The 23,070-nt window shown below is 41.6% G+C and overlaps 1 protein-coding gene across 3 annotated transcripts in view; it reads left to right on the plus strand.

Moving 5' to 3' along the window:
* The window catches only part of LOC122540180 (tyrosine-protein kinase STYK1), a 112,486-nt gene that overhangs the window by 66,559 nt on the left and 22,857 nt on the right, over positions 1-23,070 (plus strand). For all 3 annotated transcript variants that reach the window (XM_043675524.2, XM_043675522.2, XM_087980647.1), the window contains 2 exons: positions 4,004-4,185; positions 12,899-12,982. In XM_043675524.2, the coding sequence (XP_043531459.2) occupies positions 4,004-4,185; positions 12,899-12,982 (266 nt within the window). The remainder of the gene's footprint in view (positions 1-4,003; positions 4,186-12,898; positions 12,983-23,070) is intronic.

A 23,070-nucleotide genomic window follows, 5' to 3' on the forward strand; every position in this document is an offset into this window, starting at 1 on the left:
GGGCAGGACTGTACACTTAGTGTGGCTGAACAAAGAGACCTTGGAGTGCAGGTTACTCGTTGCTTGAAGGTGGAGTTGCAGGTAGACAGGCTGGTGAAGAAGGCATTTGGTACACTTGCTTTTATTGGCCAGTGCATTGACTATAGGAGTGGGATGTATGTTGTGGCTGTACAGGGCATTGTTTAGGTCACTTTTGTAATACTGCATTCAATTCTGGTCTCCCTGTGGTAGGAAAGATGTTAACATTGAAAGGATGCAGAAATGATTTACAAGGAAGTTGAGCTCTCTGGAGAGGCTGGGGTTGTTTTCCCTGAAGCATTGGAGACTGAGGGGTGACCTTGTAGAGGTTTATAAAATCATGAGAGGTTTGGGTAGGGTAAATAGGCAAGGTCATTTTCCTAGGATAGGGGAGTCTAAAGCTAGAGGGCATAGGCTTAAAGTGATAGGGGACAGATTTAAAAGGGACCCGACGGGCAACTTTATAGCTGAGGTGGTGCGTGTATGGAATGCGCTACCAGAGGAAATGGTGGAGACTGGTACAATTACAATATTCAAGAGGCATCTGGATGGGTATGTGAATCGGTAGAGTTTAATGGGATATGGGCAAAAGCTGGCAAATAAGAGTAGATTAATTTCTGATATCTGGTCAGCATGGACAAGTTGGACTGAAGAGTCTGTTTCTGTGTTGTACATCTCTATGACTTTATAATCTTGTTTTAGACGATATGAAATGTGGTAGTGCTTAAAATATTTGTACATCATGCTCTGCATATCTCCTCCCCAGTTTCCAGATGCATGTAGACCACAAAGATGACATTTTCTGGCACAACAATTAAAAGAGTGGGGAAGATCTTTACAAGGTTTAGTTATCACCACTTGTGAGTGATAATAGTCCATGGCTTGTGTCAGAAGAGTTGATAGACTATCTAAAGCAGAACAGAATTCAATATATTGGATCAGCTCCTCATCATCCAGCAATCAGTGATTTAGCTGAAAGGTTTATTCAGGCAACAAAACATTTTTTGTGAATGGGCCAAACCACAGCCCACTCGATAACTGAGTTCTCTGGCACTACTCATTTTAAAATATCGGTTGAGCACAATATCTGATTTGACAAAACCACACATGACGATAGATATTGAAAACCTGATTCTGTTGATTCCTGTGAACAATAAGAGAACAAGGCAAAATGCCATACTTTCCAAAATGTCAAGAAGTGTTAGTGAGGAATTGCACCATTCGGGAGATGTGAGTACCAACCATTGGTTGGTTGACTCCTACATTGTGCAGATGTAGAATGGTGCAGATATGCATATCAACTCTTGGGAGTAAAAATGAATGTGCCAGAGACAACATTAACCTAAGATTGTCAAATAACTGCCAAATAGAGACCTGGATATACATGAGGACAGAATAGTAACTGAAGCATCTGTGGGAGACACTACCTTCGTGGAGGAGATAAAATGACATTGTGCAAATCTCCAAACATGCTGTCAGCTCAGGAAAAGACTGACAAATGATGCTCTTAGCATACCTAGGACACCAGAGATTAAAAGCAACTAGAAATATAAACAATGTGGGTGTGCCAACAATCACACTGGAATCAACATCCTCTAGAATGTCTTGCCTACTGACTGTATACGACTAATTACTGTAAATGGTTTCAGTGCAGGAATGTCTGCTGTAAAAGATGTGTACATATGGTGGGCTGTCACTTTAAGATTGTGATCACATGATGATGACATCATTGACCACTTTGAGCAGGAAATACGGATCATCATTCTCACCTCAAGGGGAATGTCCAGCCATAAAAGTCCATTTCTGAAATCTTTTTTAAAAAGGAACAACTCTTGCAGTTATGCCAGCTTGGTGTGGTTTGTATAGGACATTAATTTCTAGGTCAACACACTTCATTGCTACCACCTGCACAAGCCGACAGTGAATGGATGAAAGCTTATCGAGGATATACAGGAATGTAGAGGTGGAGTTACAACCAGATCAGCCATGATCTTATTGAACGGTGGAGCAGGCTAGAAGGGCTGAATGGCCCACTCTTGTTCATAAAGTTCACCAGCAAAAACTCTAAACGTTGGATATGTTAAAGTACGCTGTGGCAAAATGTACTTTGATAAATCAGTCAATTCTGTTGAAAGGTCGTCGCTGTATGCTTTGTTTTGCTGCAGATGTATTTGTTAACTCCCCAGTGGTGTGCATCTTAAGTGTAAACAACATGAGTTGAAATCCATTGCTTCATCTGAATCACCAGTTACATACGTTTTCATAAGGAATCAGTGTACTTAGGGAGTGGCACAGGGGTAAGGGGGACGGGCTTGGGGTATTCAGATGTGGGTTAATGGGAGGTGGGGCATTGCATATGCATAATAATCTTGAAATTATTTCTTAGTCTCGCTTTGATTTTGGGGCTGAGAGTTTTGATTCTTTTCTGTAATAATTTTTGAGTTACTTGGAATTTATTCGGGTACAGGTGAATTGCAAACTAATGAATCCAGATTCTGATCAGCATGGTAACACTCGCTCTGGAAAGGATCTGAAATTATCTTGAGGTCACATCCTTGCTGTAGTCCAACCTGATCCTGCGTAGACATTAATGAGTATTTTTGAGAGAAATGGGCTGGTTTCCTGGGAGACATTAATTGTGTTTCAGGCCACCTCTCAGCTTCGCAAGTGGGAGGGAAGGGTGATCTGACCTTTGAACTCGTGCTGATGTGGAACAGAGTGGTCATGATCTTTTTCTTGCAAGTCTGAAGGTCCTTTTGTGACAGTAAAGGCATGTCATGTTCTATTGTTTGCTGAATTTGTATTGGTCAGCTTTACAAGCAAGTGATATCAAAAGTTTTACTTGATGTCAGCCCGGAATTTGGTTGAATGGTTTGTGCCCGTGGATACTTCCAGTATCTTAAGTGTATACAAAACTCTCTGCCCAACATTTCAGTTTGTACCAAGTCTCATTTACTTGTTATCCCTGTGACACTGAATCACACTGGCCTCTGGTTCTGTCACACTTTTTTTTATTTTAAATTCCGCAACCTCGCTCCTTTTTATCTTTGCAATATCATACCATCTTTTGAGAACCTTGTATTCCTTCAACTCTGGCACTTGGTGCGACCGTGATTTCCTCAGCCATTGGTGAGTGTATCTTTCGCTGTCAAGGCAGAGTTTTGTTGAACTTCCTGTCACCCCCCTTCCCCCTCTCTTGCTTTGAAGACAATTTTTTAAAAAACCTGTCTTTTTGATTAAACCGTCCGTATGTATTGATGCTGAGTTGAAGGCAAAGGTGCTTCTGCCTCTGCTTGGATGTTTTGCTGCAGATTCCATTACATTATGAGGCTGTTCAGGCCATCAATACCATACTACAATAATGTAATATAAAAATGTATTCATTTATTTTTACAAGGACACAAGGCTCGATGATCTTTGATTTTGCACTGCTGTTGCTCAGTTAAGAGACAGAAATTGTTTTTCTCGTGAGGGTATTACTCTGGAGTTGAATTATGGGTGTCAGCAGAGGGAGCTGCAACCTCACTTTTCAATGAGGCTGATCTTAACCCTATGACAAGCCCAGTGTAAACCAGACAGGTGAGCAGCTAAGATTGAACCAATTACTGCCCAACTCTAACTCTTATTGCAGGATTTCCTGTTCCTGAGTTTGGTTTGCACTCCCTCCTTATATGGCCTTCATATCCCATAACAACCAGGATCTGATCCTAGAATCCACCCTGGGTTTTCTGCCAGGCTGAAATCCGTTGACGCTTTGCACCATCTGCCAAGAGACAATCCATTACAGTCAGAAACTTGTCTTTTTGGGAGGCCAGAAAAACCTGTCCTGACCACACAAGGATGCTGTATGCTCTAGTGGTATTTTCCAATGCTATAGAAGTCAGTGAGAGGTAATGATTGTCCTATGTTTTCCCTTCCATTTCTGGCAACACATGCTATTCGCAATCTACAAACCTGAGTTTCATGTTTGTCTCATTTTCTCTAGACAATGCAAATGCAAAGGAGATTTTGGAATACTTGGACTTTGTGAAGTTCCACATGAAAGTTTGTAACCATGATTCCATTGTGAAACTGCTGGGCTGCAGGACAGAGAAACTACCCCTCTACATCTTTCTGGAGTATGTGAGCGGGGGCTGCCTATTGCATTCATTGTGGCAATTACGTGAGGTTTGTGGATAGCTTTTTTTTGTTTCAAAGTTCATTATCACAGTAGTGTTGCACATTATAGGAGTACAATTATTGCCTTGATGTCAATAGTTACAAATGGTTGTATTATAATTGTTGTATAATTTGTGTTTGATAAGGGATGACTGAAATGTTCAATTCCTGAATCAGAATGATTAATGGCATCATCATTGCCACCATTGGTTAGAAACTCAACTGGACCAGCTGTATAAGCACCATGACTACAAGATCAGGCAAGAGGCTGGGAATTCTACGATAAGTAATTTGCATGATTTACAATCCTCTCAATTCAGCAGGGTCAGGATGTTCAGAATGTCCTGCATACCTCACTTAATCATGTACTTCAATGTTTCCAATAGTTCCCTAATAACACATGCTAGGCAAGCTGGCCTAGAGAAATCTGCTTTCTCTCTGCCTTGATTCTTCAGTAGAAGTGGTTTTCCGGTCTGTTGGGATCTCTTGTAAAATCTAGGGAATTTTGGATGATTGCAGTCATTGTCCAATATCTGCAGTTGTTTCTTACAAGATTCGAGGATGCATGAAATGGCCAGATCACCGCTGGAATACTGTGAATTGTTCTGGTCTCCTTTATCTAAGGGAAAAAAAAGAACAGCTCATCAGGTTGGTCTGAGTGTAGAGAGGCTGTTCTTGGGTAAGTAGGTTTGGTGTTTAGAAGAATGAGAAGCAACTTTATTGAAATATCCTTTAAAGGATTTGCCATGCTAGACATGGAAAGGTTGTTTCCACTTAAGGGAGAGTCAAGAACCAGAGGACAGGGATTGCTCATTTAAGTCAAATGAGGAGGAATCTTCGAGTGTGGTGAATCTGTGGAATTCTACAGAGGGCTGTGGGGGCTGGGTAATTAAATATGTCCAAGGCTGATACTGATTTTTAATCAGTAAAGGAATCTAGGATTGTGGGAAACGACAGGACAGTGGAGTTTGGGATTATGACATCAGCTATGATCTTATTGAATAGGACAGTAGATTCAATAGGCTGAATAGCCTGCTTCTACTACATCTTGTGTTGCAGGTCATCAGGTTCAGGAATGTGTCAGCCTTTTAAGCCCAATTGTTTTCCTTGCACGTTTTCTCTGATGCTCATTATTCTAAATGTTTTATGCACCATGAATTTCTTCTCCTGTTGTTTTTGGGATGCTTTTGTGTCTTGTACAGGTCCAAAATGCAAATTCTCTGCCATTCCCTTGTTTCTGATTATTTCCCACTTTCAATTGCTGAAGGGACCAGTACTTACTTTTTACTAATGCTTCCCTTTTCATATAATTGTTGTTTGCTCTTTTATGTCTAACTTGTTTGCGCTCATTCTAATTTTCCCCTTGTAAACATTTTGCAGTTTTTTTTTGCTGGTTTTCAAATGCTTGCAAATTTCTGCTCTTCCACTAGCCTCGAATGCCGTTTCTTTCAATTTCATACTATCTTTTAACTTCCTGAGTTGTGCATCTTTCTTGTCATCTGTCTTTCTCAAATAGAGTTTTGAGAGAGAGCAAATATCTGCCCTAATATCTGTCACAGTTTCTCTATATCCTTACAATCTTTTTATCAAAGTTTTGAATGTCAGCTTCAGATCCAAAACATTGACCCTCAAAGTAGCTATCAAATTCGACAATGTTATGATCAATGTTTTCAAGATGATGTTTACTGTGCGGTCATTAATTTATTCTATTTCCTTTCTTATCACTAGGGCTAAAATAGCCTGTTCCCTGGTTGGTGCCAGAATATATTGTCGCGATGCGCTCTAAATTGGAATCACAGCTACTTTTGCCAATGTGATTGATCTAATCCATATGAAGATTCAAAGTGTCCATTTTTATTATGGGATTTGTTTTTTTCACAAGAATTTAAGTGCCACATAACTTTGATATAATTTGTAATAGTTTATAGTTAATGGTAAAAGACTTTAAGAATATTTTAAGAACATCACAATGGTAAGGGAGTGGCATTGGGAGAAAGATGTGATATACATGATGCCACAATGGGGCAGCAGAGTTGCTCAGTGGTTTGCACTGCAGCCTCAGCACCAGGGACCCGGGTTCAATTCCAGCGTCTGGTCTGTCTTTTCCTGGTTTCCTCTGAGTGCTCCCGTAGTCCAAAGTTGTGCAGGTTAGGTGGATTGGCCATGCTAAATGGTTCCGTAGTGTCCAGGGATCTGTGGGTTAGCCATGTGAAATGCAGGGTTACAGGGATAGGATGGGGGGAGGTTGGCCTCAGTGGGATGTTGTTTGGAGGTCAATGTAGACTCAATGGGCTGAATGGCCTGCTTCCAGACTTAGGAATTCTGTGATATTTATTTATTTTAATGGTAATCTATCAGCGGCAATGCCAAATTGTAGACTCTGGCCAATGTTCTTGGAGCATGGGTTCAAATCTTATTATGGGTCTAAATTAGAGTGGTGCTGGAAAAGCATAGCAGGTCAGGCAGCATCTGAGGAGCAGGAAAATCAACGTTTCAGGCAAAAGCCCTTCATCAGAATGAAATTTAATGTAACAAATTAAAAGTTAGTTCACTGACCATTGTTGTTTGAGGGTGGGGAGTGGGGGGTGGGAGCAATGGAAGAGTCATGTTCATTAATCTTCCTTGGGGGAAGAAGATCTATTGGGTCCAGGTCAGGTAGCCAGTGTGTATCTCCAGACTCTCAGCAATGTCATTGGTTCTTAACCGGTCTCTGAAATAGCTCAGCATGTCATTCAGTTCAAGGGCAATTGGAGAAATGCAACAAATGCTAGCCTTCCCTGACACACTCTTAACCCACTCCAGAATGAAGAAGAACAAAAATACCAAGTTTTGTTTTATATCCATTCTCACTCTGAATAAGAGGCCAACCCCCAGTGATACAAGGTAAACGGAGGAACTTACTGAGTTAATGTAAAGCAATGGTAAATAACGGAAAATAATGAGGATAAATACCACTCCAACAGCTTATGGATTCTGCCCCAGTTCAGTAGAAGCAAATAGGTAATTAAATTAGGGAGACATTTGTTACAGAAGCAATATTCCAAAGGAGTAGCTTTGGAACACTAGCTGTTCTGTTCATTTTTGTCGATTTACTCCGTCTATTTACCAATGTCAGATGCAGTAATTCCCAACAACTGGCCTCAAACTCAGATCTGCACTTTCCTGGTCTGCTTCTCTCTCAAATAATGGAGCAATTTGATATTCCAAAGGAGTAGCTTTGGAATATCAAATTGCTCCATTATTTGAGAGAGAAGCAGACCAGGAAAGTGCAGATCTGAGTTTGAGGCCAGTTGTTGGGAATTACTGCATCTGACATTGGTAAATAGACGGAGTAAATCGACAAAAATGAACAGAACAGCTAGTGTCAGCTTGGGAAGGATGGCTAATGTTTATTGAACTAACATAAATTTCATGGAGGTCATTATCCTAGTAATATGACAATGTTTATGCGTGTTGCCTTTGTTGACTGTTGGAAGGTGTATTACGATCAGGTTCCACACTGAAGATTATCGGTAACAACGAAAACGCACAGTCTCCAGGGTAAGTGCAGCATGGGGTTGGTAACTGGTTGGGAGGCAGTTGATGGTAGGGATAGATCGTATGGCATATGATTGACTGGATGGAACATGTGGTGTTTGCCTTGGATTCATATTGCAAACTTTACAAAGATTATTACAATTTATTGCAAAGATTAAGTCAATGTCTTGGATAAAAGATCAGAAGGTTTTGTATTCAAGTTAATAGCTGCTCCAATCCCAGAGGACTGGAGAATTGCTAATGTTGTCCCCTTGTTTAAGAAAGGTAGCAGGGATAATCCAGGTAATTATAGACCGGTGAGCCTGACGTCAATGGTAGGGAAGCTGCTAGAGAAGATACTGAGGGATAGTATCTATTTAAATTTGGAAGTAAATGGGCTTATCAGTGATAGGCAGCACGGGTTTGTGCAGGGAAGGTCATGTCTTACCAACTTAATAGAATTATTTTGAGGAAGTGACCAAAGTTGGTTGATGGAAGGACTGTAGATGCCATATACATGGACCTCAGTAAGGCATTTGATAAGATGCCCCTTGGTAGACTGATGGAAAAAGTAAAGTCACACGAGGTCCAGGATGTACTAGCTAGATGGATAGAGAACTGACTGGACAGCCCGAGATGACAGAGAATAGTAATGGAAGGAAGTTTCTCAAAATGGAGAGCTGTGACCAGTGATGTTCCACATGGATCTGTGCTGGGACCACTGTTTGTGTTATATGTGAATGATCTGGAGGAAGGTATAGGGGGTCTGATTAGCAAGTTTGCAGATGACACTAAGATTAGTGGAGTAACAAATAGCAAAGGGGACTGTGAGAGAATGCAGCAGAATATAGATCGATTGGAGAGTTGTGTGGAGAAATGGCAGATGGAGTTCAATCTGGGCAAATGTGTGGTGTTTTGGAAGATCCATTTCAAGAGTGAATAATATGGTAAATGGAAAAGCCCTGGGGAAAACTGATGTACAGAGAGATCTAGGTGTTCAGGTCCATTGTATCCTGAAGGTAGTAACGCAGATTGATAGTGGTCAAGAAAGCATACAGCATTCTTTCATAGAACATAGAACAATACAATGCAGAACAGGCCCTTCGGCCCTCAATGTTCTGCCGACCCATGAACTAATCTAAGCTCACCCGCCACATTATCCCATCATTCATGTGCTTATGCAAGGATTGTTTAAATCTCCCTAATGTGGCTGAGTTAACTACGTTGGCAGGTAGGGCTTTATCGGATGGGCTATTGAGTACAAGAGTTGGCTGGTTATGTTACAGATGTATAGAACTTTGGTTTGGCCACATTTGAAATACTGCGTACAGTTCTGGTCACCACATTACCAAAAGGATGTGGATGCTTTGGAGAGGGTGCAGAGGAGGTTAACCAGGATGCTGCCTGGTATGGAGGGTGCTAGTGATGAAGAGAGGTTGAGGAGATTAGGATTATTTTCATGAAAAAGACAGAGGTTGAGGGAGGACCTGATTGAGATCTACAAAACCCTGAGGTATTAACAGGGTGGATAGCAAGAAGCTTTTTCCCAGAGTGGAGGACTCAATTACTAGAGGTCATGAGTTCACAGTGGGGGAGGAAAAGTTTAAGGGAGATATGCATGGAAAGATCTTTATGCAGAGGGTGTTAGGTGCCTGGAATGTGTTGCCAGCGGAGGTGGTAGAGTCAGGCATGATAGCATCATTCAAGATGCACTTGGATACACACATGAATGGGCAGGGACCAAAAGGCTGAGGAAATAGGTGACAAGTTTAGATAGAGGATCTGGATCAGCGCTGGCTTGGAATGCTCAAGGGTCTGTTCCTGTGCTGTAATTTTCTTTGTTCTTCTTATTCCTCCACATGAAGTATAAAGTTCTGTAGTTAGGAGGTTACAGCTGAAAAGGATAGATAAAATGAGCAGGCAAACTCAAAATGGAAGTCAGTATACCGAAATGAGGGGAAATTCACTTTTATCCAAGAAAGAGAAACTGGATTATTTTTTAAATGGGGACAGACTTGATTGTTGTGTTCCTGTCTACAAACTGCTAAAGGCAAGGATGCAATTAGAAAGAGTTTTATAGTAAACTAATGGAATCTTCATCTTAACCTTGTATTTCAGCCCCCTCAAGAACAATTGCCAGTTTTATGAAGCATTGATCAGGCCTCACTGCATCTCAGTACAGACCAATTGACTTCAGGAGATTCACCTGGAATTCTAGGGACTAAAAGGGTTAAATTATGAGGATCGATTTGCCCCACATTCCCTTGCATTTAAAATGTCATTGTTGGCCTAACTGAGCGTTGGTGTCGAAGAGAGATCAGAGACAACTTGCTAGAAATGTTCCCGATTTTATGAATGCTCTGAATGAACAAAAAACAATACAGCCCAGGAAGAGACTTTTTGACTCTCTAAGCCTGCACCAAAACATTTTGCCCTAAAGCTGTCGTCACTTACAGGATTTGTATCTTTACTCCTTTCCTATTCATGTATTTATCCAGGCGTTCCTTGAATGCTGCTACTGTGTCTGCTTCCACCACCACCTCTCGGCACTCACCCCAATTTGTGTGAAAAATTTGCCTTATCCATCTCTCTTAAACACACCCCCTCCTCCAAATACACTGATATAAATGTATCATGTGACATTTCTCTGGATTAAACTCAAGCTGCCATTTTGTGGAACCTCAGATGATTGACATTTATACCACAGAATTGGATATTCAGCATAAGACGTTGACCTTAGTCTTTGCCCTGTAGATTGTGGAACTTCATATGCAACTCCAAGTAGTTTGTCATAGTCATGCAGGTCTACAGCACTTTTTTTTAAAAAAAGACCCTATTGGCTCATCATATCAACACCCACCAAAAACAGCCACCTAACTATTGTTTTTCAGCACTCTTCCATCGTCTGTATGCCTTAGCACTGCCAGTGTATCTAAGTATTTCTAAAGAGTTCTGAAGGTTTTTGAATCTATTATCCTCACAGGGAGTGAGATTCAGATTCCCAGCCCCCATCTGGGTGAAAAGGTTTTTCCACACATCTCCTCTAAACCTCTGGAGCTTTCCCTTAAATCTATCCTCCTGGTCATTGATCCCTCCACCAATGGGAGTATCTTCCTGCCTACCCTATCTATGCCCTTCATAACTTTATACAAGTCAGTCATGTCCCCCTTCAGACTCCTCTGCACTAAGAAAAGCAACCCTGTCTGTCCAATCCCTCTCCTTAACTGAAACACTCCAGTCCTGGCAATATCCTGGGAAATCTCCTCTGCACCCTCTCCAGTGCAATCACACCCCTCCTGCAATGTGTGTTCCAGAATTGCATGCAACACTCCAGATGTGGCCTCCTCGACACCTTTACACAACTCCAGCAACACCTCCCTGCTCTTAAACTCTGTGCCTCAACTCATAAAGGCAAGTATTCCATATGTCATCCCTAACCATTTTGTCCTGATACCTTAAGGGACTGATGGACATTCACACCAAGGTCCCTCTGATTCTTGGTCCTTCTGAGGGTCCAACTGTTCATCATGTATTTCCTAGCCTTGTTTGTCCTGTTCAAGTGCATTACCTTGCATTTCTTCAAGTTGAATTTAGTTTGCCATTGGTAATCTTAACTGTTATGGTGGTATCTGCCCAATCCACCCTTTCAGGCTGATAGTTCCAGATATCCATCATCCTCTAGGTGGAAAAAAAACGCCTTTCTAAACCTGCTTCTTCAAAGCCAAAATCTCTGCCCCTGGTTACAGATCCTTTAACAACTGTCGTGGTGGTCTCTGTTGTATGGTCAGTGAAATAGCAAGAGATGACACACCCTTTTGAGGATAAACACACCATATTAAGGAATGATGTGGAGGTGCCTATGTTGAACTGGAATCAACAAAGTCAGAAGTCACAGGACACCAGGTTATAGTCCAACAGGTTTATTTGAAATCACAAGCTTTCACAGGTGAAGTGACCTCACTTCCCTTCACCTGAAGAAGCAGCACTTCAAAAGTTTGTAAGTTCAAGGAAACCTGTTGGACTATTACCTGGTGTCCTGTGACTTCTGACCATATTAAGGAACAGTGTAGGAATATTTGTTTACAAATAAGGCAAACAATGGAAATCCGTTCCCATACCAGAGCTCAAAAAGAGAACATTGCAGTCCTTTGGAGTGTAAGGTTACCCACAATGCTATAGGGAAGAAGGTTCAGGATTTTGACTTCATGTAAATGAAGGAATGGTGATATATTTCCAAGTCAGATGGTGAGTTGCTTGGAGGGGGTGATAACTTTCTTACAAGGCCCATGGGGATTAACTAATGAATCTCCTTGTAAAGGTCATTGAATATGGAGTCCAATATAAAACAGATTCCAGGATGGGTCTGCAGAACAGTCTGTATTGGGATGGTAAATAGCCCATATATGTCACAAGAAGGGGCTCTATTTTGATGTTCAACAATAAATGAGTTTCCTTTCCAGTCAGGCTTCCTGAGATATTCCAGAGAGGAACTTGCAGGAGGTGGTGTTCCCATGTATCTGCTGACTGTGGATGGTAGAGGTCGTGAGTTTTGAAGAAACTTTGAGGAGTCTTGGTGAGTTGTTATGGTTCATTTTGTGGATGGTAGATGCTGCTACCACAGTGCATTAGGAGAGGAGGGAATGAATGTTTTGAGGTGGTGGTTGCAGTGCTGGTAAAGTGGACTGTCTGTTGTGAATACTACTATGCTGTGACTGATACCTGCAGCTCCAACAAGTCCATCACACACCTGCTGTGAGCTTTGTAGATTGGGACAAGCTTATTGAAGACAGGAGATGAGTTTCTCAGCCTCTTCCCTGCTCTTGTTATTACAGTATTTTAAGTAGCTGGTCTGGTTTGATCTCTGGTCAATGATAAGGTCCCATTGAACTTCAAGACAAGATAGTCAAAATAATAGACATTAAGATTCCACAATGAATGGTCTGTTCTAATCCAGACTTGATTTTGAACCTAGGAGCCAAGGATGGTGTTTTGAGAATGGCAATATTTACACTTTTTTCCCCATTCTCGTGTACTTCTGTACATTGGACAATAACATTTAATTCTAATTCTTTGCACCTTTTGTTTTCCAGTGATGGAATAAGGCTGCAATTTGTTGTATAGTGTTGGGATTCGATGTTTGCATCCGTTGAGTTTACCTGGAATAGTCAGTTTGTTATCCTAATACCTGTTCTTTATGTCTCAATAGACTGCAGCTGAATCTGGGGAAGTAGTGCTGAATCTCACAGAGAAAAGTATGTACAGCATTGCAATGCAAGTAGCGTGTGGATTGGTAAGTTTATGCTGGAAATACTGCTTTAACTTGGGTGCACCAGAGATGATGGTCAGATCTATGATGCATATTTAGCCTCTATTTTCATTATTGAAGCTAGGCAGATACTGTAGTGAATCACTATTAAAGATATAAAAGATGTGACATTCAAGCAGTTTTGGGCAAGTTTCCTCTAGATCATCTCACTACAACAGAACTTTCCAAAAGTTGCACAAATAGCCCCTCGTTAATTCTGGAAAACTACAGCCTTACTCAAGTAAAACATTTTCACACAAATTGACATTGGGACAAGTTAACGAATTGTAACTTCGGAGGAAGCTTTATTTTGGCTACTGGAAATCTGAAATAAAAGCACTAAAGGTTGGTAATATTCAGTGATGAAAGAACAAGAGATAACGTTTCAGGTCAATCATCTAACTCTGAGATATTAGTGGAGGTGATAGATTTCTCACCAAACATAGATTCAAGTGCCAATACGTAACCCAAGTGACGCAACTGACTGATTTGTCAAGATGTACCACACTGCATTGAAATAATTTATATTTGCTTCTTTGTGCTGTTCTGTTTCTTTTTTCATAAGATTGGAGAATTTGAGAATTTTGGGCAGTTCTTAATATAGGTAGTGCTGGCACAATGGGCTGAATGGCTTCCTTTTACACAGGGATAATTTTATGATTCTGAGTACCACAGCAAAGACGTGAACACCTTAGAAAGACTGTCGAGGTGGTTTCCCCAGAGTTGGGAGAGAAATTGGGAGAGTTTGTTTTTCTTAAATTAGGGAAGGTTAGCTGTTGGATGGAATAGAGGTTTTCATGTTCCTGAGGCAGGGGGTGGGGTGGAAATAATTGCTTCCCAACAATTGTCAGCTGTGGTTAAGTAGTTAACGCACTCTGTTTGAATCTAGAATCATGAAATTCCTAGAGTGTGGAAACAGGCCATTTCCCCAACGAGTCCACACTGACCTTCTGAAGAGCATCCTACCCAAAATCATTCCCCTATCCTGTCCATGTAACATTGCATTTCCAATGGTTAGTCCACCTAACCTACACATCCCTGGACACTGTACACGATTTAACATGGCCAATCTACCTAACCTGCACATCTTTGAACTGTGGGAGAAAGCCAGAGCACCTGGAGGAAACCCACAGACACAAGGAGAATGTGTAAACTCCACACAGACAGTTGCCAGAGGCTAGAATTGAACCCAGGTACCTGGTGCTGTGAGGCAGCAGTGCTAATCACTGAGCCAAGTTTAAAGACAAGACCGATATATCTGTGGTAAGGCATTGCTGCACTAAGGCATTGCTGCACTACCGGAGATGGTGTGCTTTGGACGAGGTGTTAAACTGAAATCATCTGCTCCCGTTAGTTGAATGTAGAAGATCCTCTGGATTCAAAGGAGAAGGGAACTTGCTTCCCAGCGTTCAGATTAATATTTACCCTTCGATCCACATCACAGCAAACAGATTATCTGGTCGTTATTACATGGTTACTTATGTGGGTTTGCTGTGTGTAAATTGGCTGCTGCCTCTCCTTATATAACAGTTTCCTTATTATTACAGTATAACAGTACACCTAATGATAAGGTCCTAGGGAGTGTTGCTGAAGAGAGACCTTGGAGTGCAGGTTCATAGCTCCTTGAAAGTGGAGTTGCAGGTAGATAGGATAGTGAAGGCGGCGTTTGGTCGCTTTCCTTTTATTGGTCAGAGTATTGAGTACAGGAGTTGGGAGGTCATGTTGCGGCTGTACAGGACATTGGTTAGGCCACTGTTGGAATATTGCTTGCAATTCTAGTCGTCTTCCTATTGGAAATATGTTGTGAAACTTGAAAGGGTTCAGAAAACATTTCCAAGGATGTTGCCAGGGTTGGAGGATTTGAGCTATAGGGAGAGGCTGAGTAGGCTAGGGATGTTTTCCCTGGAGCGTCGGAGGCTGAGGGGTGACCTTTTAGAGGTTTACAAAATCATGAGGGACATACACAGGATAAATAGGCAAAGTCTTTTCCCTGGGGTCGGGGAGTCCAGAACTAGAGGACTAAGTTTAGGGTGAGAGGAGAAAGATATAAAAGAGACCTAAAGAGGCAACTTTTTCACGCAGCCGGTGGTACGTGTATGGAATGAGCTGCCAGAGGATGTGGAGGCTGGTACAATTGCAACATTTAAAAGGCATTTGGATGGGTATATGAATAGGAAGGGTTTGGAGGGACATGGGCCAGGTGCTGGCAGGTGGGACTAGATTGGGTTGAGATATCTGGTCAGCCTGGATGGGTCTGTTTCTGTGCAGTACATCTCTATGATTCTATAACAGTAACTGCAACCTAAAACGTTGGTTGTAAAGGTCTTTGAGATGCCTAGTGGTTGCACAAAGGACATTAAAATAAATCATTTTTCTTTTCCTGGGTGAGGCATAATAAAAAAGTATCATAGATTCTGAATCTATTCGAGAAGATTTAGCAGCCGGCTGAGATATGTCTTCACTGAGAGCTACCTGAAGAAATGCTGAAGCTGATTCTATAGAGCACATGGAAAAGGTATTGGACAGCCCCTTGTAGTTTGTTATAGACCAATTTAGGGAATAGGTTTGCTCGCTGAGCTGTAGGTTTGATATCTGGTTAGGTAACATCATCAGTGGTGACCTCCAAGTGAAGTGAAGCTATTGTCTCCTGCTTTCTATTTATATGTTTGTCCTGGATGGGTTTCCTGGGGTTTTGTGGTGATGTCATTTCCTGTTCGTTTTCTGAGGGGTTGATAGATGGTATATAGATCTGTGTGTTTGTTTATGGCATTGTGGTTGGAGTGCCAGGCTGCCAAACACAGCCAGAAACCCTAATCACCTTACTATACATCAAAGAAGTTTCAAAAATGACAGCCAGACTATGAAGACCCCTCCGAATACTAGTAGCACACAAACCCACCAACACTCTCAAACAAAAACTAACAAACTTAAAAGACCCAGTACAACCCATGGTCAAAACCAACGTCATCTACAAAATTCCATGCAAGGACTGCCACAAACACTATGTGGGACAAACAGGAAGAAAGTTAGCCACCAGGATATACAAACACCAGCTAGCCACAAAAAGACACGACCCCCTCTCCCTCGTAGCCCTACACACGGAGGAAATAAAACCACCATTTCGACTGGGACAACACATCTATCCTGGGACAGGCTAAGCAAAGTAATGCCAGAGAATTCCTAAAGGCCTGGCACTCCAGCCACAACGCCATAAGCAAACACATAGATCTAGATGCCATCTATCAACCCCTCAGAAAACGAACAGGAAATGACATCACCACAACCCCCAGGAACCCCATCCAGGAGAAAGATATAAATAGAAAGCAGGAGACAACAGCTTCGCTTCACTTGGAGGTCGCCGCTGATGATGTTACCTAGCCAGGTAATGAAACGTTTGGATATCAAACCTACAGCTCAGCGAGCAAACCTACACCCTAAACCTCAACCTGAGCTACAAATCTTCACAAACCTTGCATAGACCAATTCAAACACCCAGCAAGGAGATAGGCTAGACCCTGACTTTTATCTTTTTATTTAAAGGAAAGTGTAAAGTGCTGTCTTCCAGATATCGATTGGTCACACTGTTTGGCTTTAACCAAAACACACTGCTGGGTAAGAATACAAACAAAAGAATTGATATAACTTTATTGGAAAACTTAACAGAATAATGGATTATTTAACCACTAAACAGCAACTGTTCCAATACAGTAACATCCCATAAATATAGCCTTGGTAAAGATAAAGTCAGTAAAACAGATTGTTTCACATCTAATTCTGGCAGCAGAAAGAGAACCCAAGCTTTTAGCTGGAACGGATGTAGCAGCTTCCACTTTCCAAAGCCCCAACAACTGCTGAAAACAAAATTAAAAGCCTGGTTCTGTGGGAGCCTGACTCCACCCATTCGTGCTTCTATTGTTCCAATATTTTGCTTAAAAATAACCTAAAAACTCCTCAAGTTTATTTTATTAGCCTGGAACATACCACTGTCTCAACCTCTCTTCATAAAAAGAAAACCAGGAGAAAATACACCTAAAAAAGCAATAGTATTGTCACAAGTTGAGAACTTGCAAGGTTGTGGACCAAAAAAAAGCTAACATGGGTTTAAGCGAAGCCTTTTCTCTCCAAGAGACAGTGCTAGCATTTTCAGATTCTTGATCAAATTTCTGGAACTCCCTCCCTAACAATGCTGTGGGTGCATCTACACCAGATGGACATCAAGAAGGCAGCTCATCACTGCCATCTTCAGGGCATTATGGAAAGGCAATAAATACGAGCCCAGTCAATATTGCCCACATGTGAAGGATAAACCTTAACAAAAGGCTGTGTTCTACTATGCTTCTATAATTTTACATACTAGAACATGAAAAGTCACTTTCACAGTAAAAATATTTGTTGGCAAGTCTAATATAAATGTCTGTCCCAAGCCAGTAGTGTCCATTCACAGGCGTCTAGGGGACTTTAGACTATCATTTGAATCCTAAACCAGAAGTTGAAGGTTCACAAAACAATATTCTGCTTTTTAACATATTGGCTGTAAATGATTTGAGAATTATAATTATATTATTATAATGGCGCTGTGAGGCACTCACAGCGCCAGTGACCTGGGTTCGATTCCACCCTCAGGTGACTGTCTGTGTGGAGTTTGCACATTCTCCATGGGTTTCCTCCGGATGCTCCAGTTTCCTCCCACAGTCCAAAGATGTGCAAGTTAGGTGAATTGGCCATGCTAAACTGCCCATTGTGTTAGGTGCATTAGTCAGGGATAAATGTAGGGAATGGGTCTGGGTGAGTTTCTCTTCGGAGGGTTGGTGTGCACTTGTTGGGCCGAAGGGCCTGTTTCCACACTGTAGGGAATCTAATCTAATCCCTAAAGTGCAGAAAGAGACAATTCAGCCTATTGGGTCAGCACTGACCCTCTGAAAAGCATCCTACCCAGATCCAACCCCCAAACCCATTCTTGTGACCCACATGGGGTTTTTACCATGGCTGCCTCACCTAACCTGCACATCCTAAACTATTGAGTTGTGCCTCTCATTTCCTATTTTTCTGCTGGGAAGACTTGATGTTCACATTGAATAGTGTGACCTTTTACTGTGACTTAGCGCCACCTAAAGGCTTACAGTGATGACACATTTGAACAAGGGAGTATTTGTCAATGGGACTGAATATTGATTGAAAAAGGGATTTTAAAAACCTCCTTATTTTAGATATCGACAGGGTTTCTGAACATGTAGGCTCAAAGCAGCACTATCTCCACCGATTGAAAAGGTGCTATCCATTTATATATTACCACACACCCAAAGTCTTCCTATGCTGAGATATAATTAGTCTTAAGAAGAGATGCTGTTTGTTCTTGCAGCTTAATAAATAAAGTTTTTAGCCTGGATATTCCCATCAGTGAGGTTTAAAAATTGGCAGCCAGGACTCGATCTCAGGATTCTTACCCAGATCAATCATTCCTGTCTTGCCAAGTTCCATCAGCATGTGATTGGGGGTACGTTTAAAGCCCATGTGATGTTATTGGCACCATGGCAGAAGTGGGCACTTCAGATTTGGGCCTTCCACTATTTTGGAGGGCACACTTTGTCAGGTGATGTTGACCCCACAAAAACACATTGGAAACCATGGTTTGGAAATGGGACCCCTATGAAAAAATGAGTTTTATTTTAAAAGAAACATAGATTATCATTGTCTACTCCATACTTTGAGTTATTATGAAATGCTGTAGTTTAGGTTAAATAGACTTTTACAACAGTGAGTGAACATCGGGATTTGACTTGAGAAAGTAAATGTTTGCTGGCTTGTCACTTCCAACAAGCTGTTCAGGGAAATGCCAGCATTGTAAAAGTGGAAGCACAATCAAATCCATTAGAGTAGATTATCCATCGGATAAAGTGCAATTTTTGCATTGCTTAATATTCAAGGGCTAGCCACTTTTCAATCTTGGTATGATTGTGTGGAATGTCCTCATTGTTTTCACTTTTTCCTTTAAGTTGAATACAGACTGTGAGCATGTTTATTTTGACAGATTTGTCTCTTTCAAATAAGATTAGGGTTTTTAAGTTACCTTCAAGCAATGTTTGAGTTTTTCCAAAACTTTCAAATGCTACAGGCCTCATAACTTCTGTTTATAGTGGATACCAGGTGAGTTGTAGGGGTGAAGATGCATGTGAGCAGTGTGCGGTATCAAGACATTGAGGAGAAAGCTGAAGGTGAGAGAGAGGAATAGGTGAAGGAAGGGGTGAAAGATGAGGTGAAGGCTAGGTAACCTCTAGAACTGGATCAAATCTGAGGTCATTAGAGATAGATGCAAAAATTATAGTTATTTTGGGAGACTTTATTATCCCAGTATATATTCAAATAATTAAGATAGAGGGGTGGGAATAGGATGGAACGAGTTCTTGATGTTCTGGAAATCTTTCTACCACTCCTGTGAGAATGTGGGGCCCTGCTAGACTTCTTTCTTGTGAAAGAGGTGGACCAGATAGATTTGGGCAGCTCAGTGGTTAGCACTTCTGCCTCACAGTACCAGGGACCCAGCTTCAGTTCCACCCTTGGGTGACTGTTTGCGTTGGTTTCTTGCTGGTACTCCAGTTCCTTGCACAGTCCAAAGATATGCAGGGTTAAATGGATTGGCCATGCTAAATTAGCCTGTGGTATTCACGGATGTGCAGATTAGGTGGAGTAGCCCTTGGAGAAACAGGATTACTGGGATAGGGTGGGTCTAGGTGGGATGCTGTTTGGAGAGTTGGTGTGAACCTGATGGACTGAATGGCCTGCTTCCACACTGTAGGGATTCTATGGTTCTAACTGTCAGCTGGGGAGCATTCAAGGAGCATGATCATTGTATCACAAAGTTTGCACTGTTAATGGAAGAAAGCAAGGAACAATCTTAGAGTAGGATTGAATAATTGAGGGAAAAATCATCCTCAATGAGGTAACAGTGGATTTGAATCGAATACATAATGTTGAAGTTTGACAGGAAAAATAGTAGCTGAACTACTACATTAAATGAAAAGTGTGTTCAGGCGCAGTCAAGCTATACCACCTTAAAAGGGAAAGGTCAGGAAATAGTAACCCAGATGACAAAAGAAAATAAACTAGATAAATTAGGAAACATCTGCTTATGACAGAGGTTGTGTAAAATGTACAATTGGGAACCAGGCTAAATATCAAAGATTCCAGCATGCATGTGATAATATAAGCAAAAATGGCAGAGAGGAAGTGTGAGAAAAGACTAGCAACCAATGCAAAAGAAACTCCCAATGTCGTCTTTAGGTCCGATAGAAACCACACAGATAAGGGGTGCAATTGAAGCTTTAAATGAATAGTTTTGATTTGTCCTTATGAAAGAAGACTGTGTGTTGCCGAGGCAATGAAGAGGAGAAAATGTGATCACTGGAAGGGATTGTACTTCATGTGGAATAAGTGATGGACAGGTTATCTGAATTTAAAGTCGATCAGCCACCAGGACTGGAAGAGACGGATCCAAAGATCCTGATTGCCTCTGCAATTTTCAATTCAATGGCTATAACTGTTCATTCTTCCTGGCAATTGGGAAGGTGCTGAAGATGCAAACATTACCCTATTAAGGACGTAGGTTTGCTCGCTGAGCTGGAAGGTTCATTTTCAGACATTTTGTTACCATACTAGGTAACATCATCTATGAGCCGCCAGAAGAAACATCCCGAGGCTCACTGATGATGTTACCTACGATGGTGACAAAACATCTGAGAACAAACCAGCTCAGCGAGCAAACCAACATGTGGAACCTCAACCTGAGCTACAAATCTTCTGAAAACTTGCTATTAACCTAATATTTAAAAAAGGGTGTGAATGTAAACCCTGAAATTACAGATCAGTCAGTTTAATCCTAATAGAGGAGAAAATTCTCAGAAGCTGTCAACATGCTAAACTTTTATCAAAAAAAGCATTATTTGAGAAAACCTAAAATGAATTTAAGGAAAAGTTCTATTGAAATAATTTGCTAGAGCTTTTTGAGGTTCTGATGAGGGCAATGTGGTTGATGTGGTGTACCCGGATTTTAAAAAGGCATTTAACAGTGCTACACAACAGACATGAGAAGTTGTAGCTTATGGAACAACATGGGACAGTGGCAACAAGAGCATGAAATTGACTGTTTGACATGTTAATGCAGGCATGGAATTCCCCACCAAACAGCGTTGGGCCACTTGCTTTTCCTGATCTGTGTTAATCTACAAAGTGTACAGGGTACAGTTTTGAAGTTTGTGGATCATACAGAACTTGCAGGCATTATAAATGAGAAAGATAATGCAGATCTTTGGAAGGTCATTGAAATGTTGGCAGTCCAAAGATATGCAGATTAGGTGGATTGGCCATGGAAAATATAGGGAACTGGTGGGTCTGGGTGGGATATTTTTTTGGAAGGGCAGTGTAGACTTGATGGACTGAATGGCCTGCTGTAGGGATTCTATGGAATGGGCGATAATGGTACAATTCTACTTGGCTTTCCCAATATTTTATATATAAAGGTTGCAAGAGCAGACCTTGGTGTGTATAAATAAGTAAAGGTGGCCAGACCAGCGGAGAAAGGTGTTAACAAAACATGGATATTATATTCTCTGTTAATAGGGTCATGATGTACAAGAGCCATGAGGTATGTTGAACCACCTAGAGGGAACAGTTTCAGCCTCTGCTGGTCTGTTTTTGGCTATCATGCTGTATGAAGGAGATGATGATTTTGCAAAGAAGGAAGAAAAATAAATCAGGCCATTAGTTCCACTGATGAGGAACATCATCTGTAAAGACATATTGGAGAATCTGCGAATAAGATTAAGGAAATATGGTGCTCAATATCATGAGGGATATAAGCACAATGACTGTGGAGAAACTGTTCCTACTTGTGAGGATGAAGAGATGTCCTGGAGGTGAGGTGACTGACTTCTAATGACTGCAAACATCTTCTTTTGTGTCCAGTATGCCTCCAACTTGCAGAAAGTATTCCCCTTGATTCCCGCTGAATTCCATTCAGATAAGGCTTCTTAATGCCATTCTTGGTCAAATGCAGCCTAGATATCAAGAGCAGTCAGTCTTGGCTCCCCTCTGGAATTCAGCTCTTTTGTCCATGTTTGAAACAAGGCTGTAATGAGGTCAGCAGCTGAGTGGCCCTGGAGGATCCAAACTGGGCGTCACTGAGCAGGGTATTACTGAGCAGGTGCTGCTTGATAGCACTGTTGATCACACCTTCTGTCACTTTGTTCAAGAGTAGACTGATGGGCCAGTAATTGGCTGGGTTAGATTTGTCCTGTGTTTTATGTACAGGATATACCTGGGCAATTTTCCACACTATTGGATAGATGCCAGTGTTGCAACTGTACAGGAAGAGCTTGACTGAAGGTGTGGCAAGTTCTGGAAACAAGTCTTCAACACAGTTGCCAGAATGATGATGAGGCCCATAGCCTTTGCAGTATCCGGTGTCTCCAGCTGTTTCTTGATACCATATGGTGTGAATCAATTTGACCGAAGACTGGCGTTGAAGCTTTCAAAAGGGATTTTTCTTTGTTGTTGTTGAAACCAGAATTGTGCAGGATGCAGGAGAAGGTAGGAAAATGGCACAAAGTGAGCTGCCCATTTGAAAAGCTGGCGCAGACATCATGATGGGCTGAAGGATCTCCCACTAGACTTCAACAATTAGTTTCAAACACGCAGAAGGGAGCTCAGCGTCCCACCATTGATGTATTTTGAAGTTTAGCCCAACACCTAATCAATGGGTGGCACGGTGGCACAGTGGTTAGCACTGCTACCTCACAGCGCCAGAGACCCGGGTTCAGTTCCTGCCTCAGGCGACTGACTGTGTGGAGTTTGCACAATCTCCCCGTGTCTGTGTGGGTTTGCTCCGGTTTCCTCCTACAGTCCAGAAATGTGCAGGTTAGGTGTATTGGCCAAGCTAAATTGTAGGGGAGTATTACCGCAGTGTGACAAGTCTTTGCTAAATAATGGCAGCCTTTCTTCGGCAATGGGCCATTTAAATGGAGGCCACAGATGGAAGGTTGTTAGTGTTAGTGAAGGGGTAAATGTAGGGGAATGGGTCT

Source organism: Chiloscyllium plagiosum, unplaced genomic scaffold (assembly GCF_037043375.1).
Source record: "Chiloscyllium plagiosum isolate Xiang-an unplaced genomic scaffold, Cpla_swu_hap1 HiC_scaffold_37, whole genome shotgun sequence".
NCBI classification, from domain to species: Eukaryota; Metazoa; Chordata; class Chondrichthyes; order Orectolobiformes; family Hemiscylliidae; genus Chiloscyllium; species Chiloscyllium plagiosum.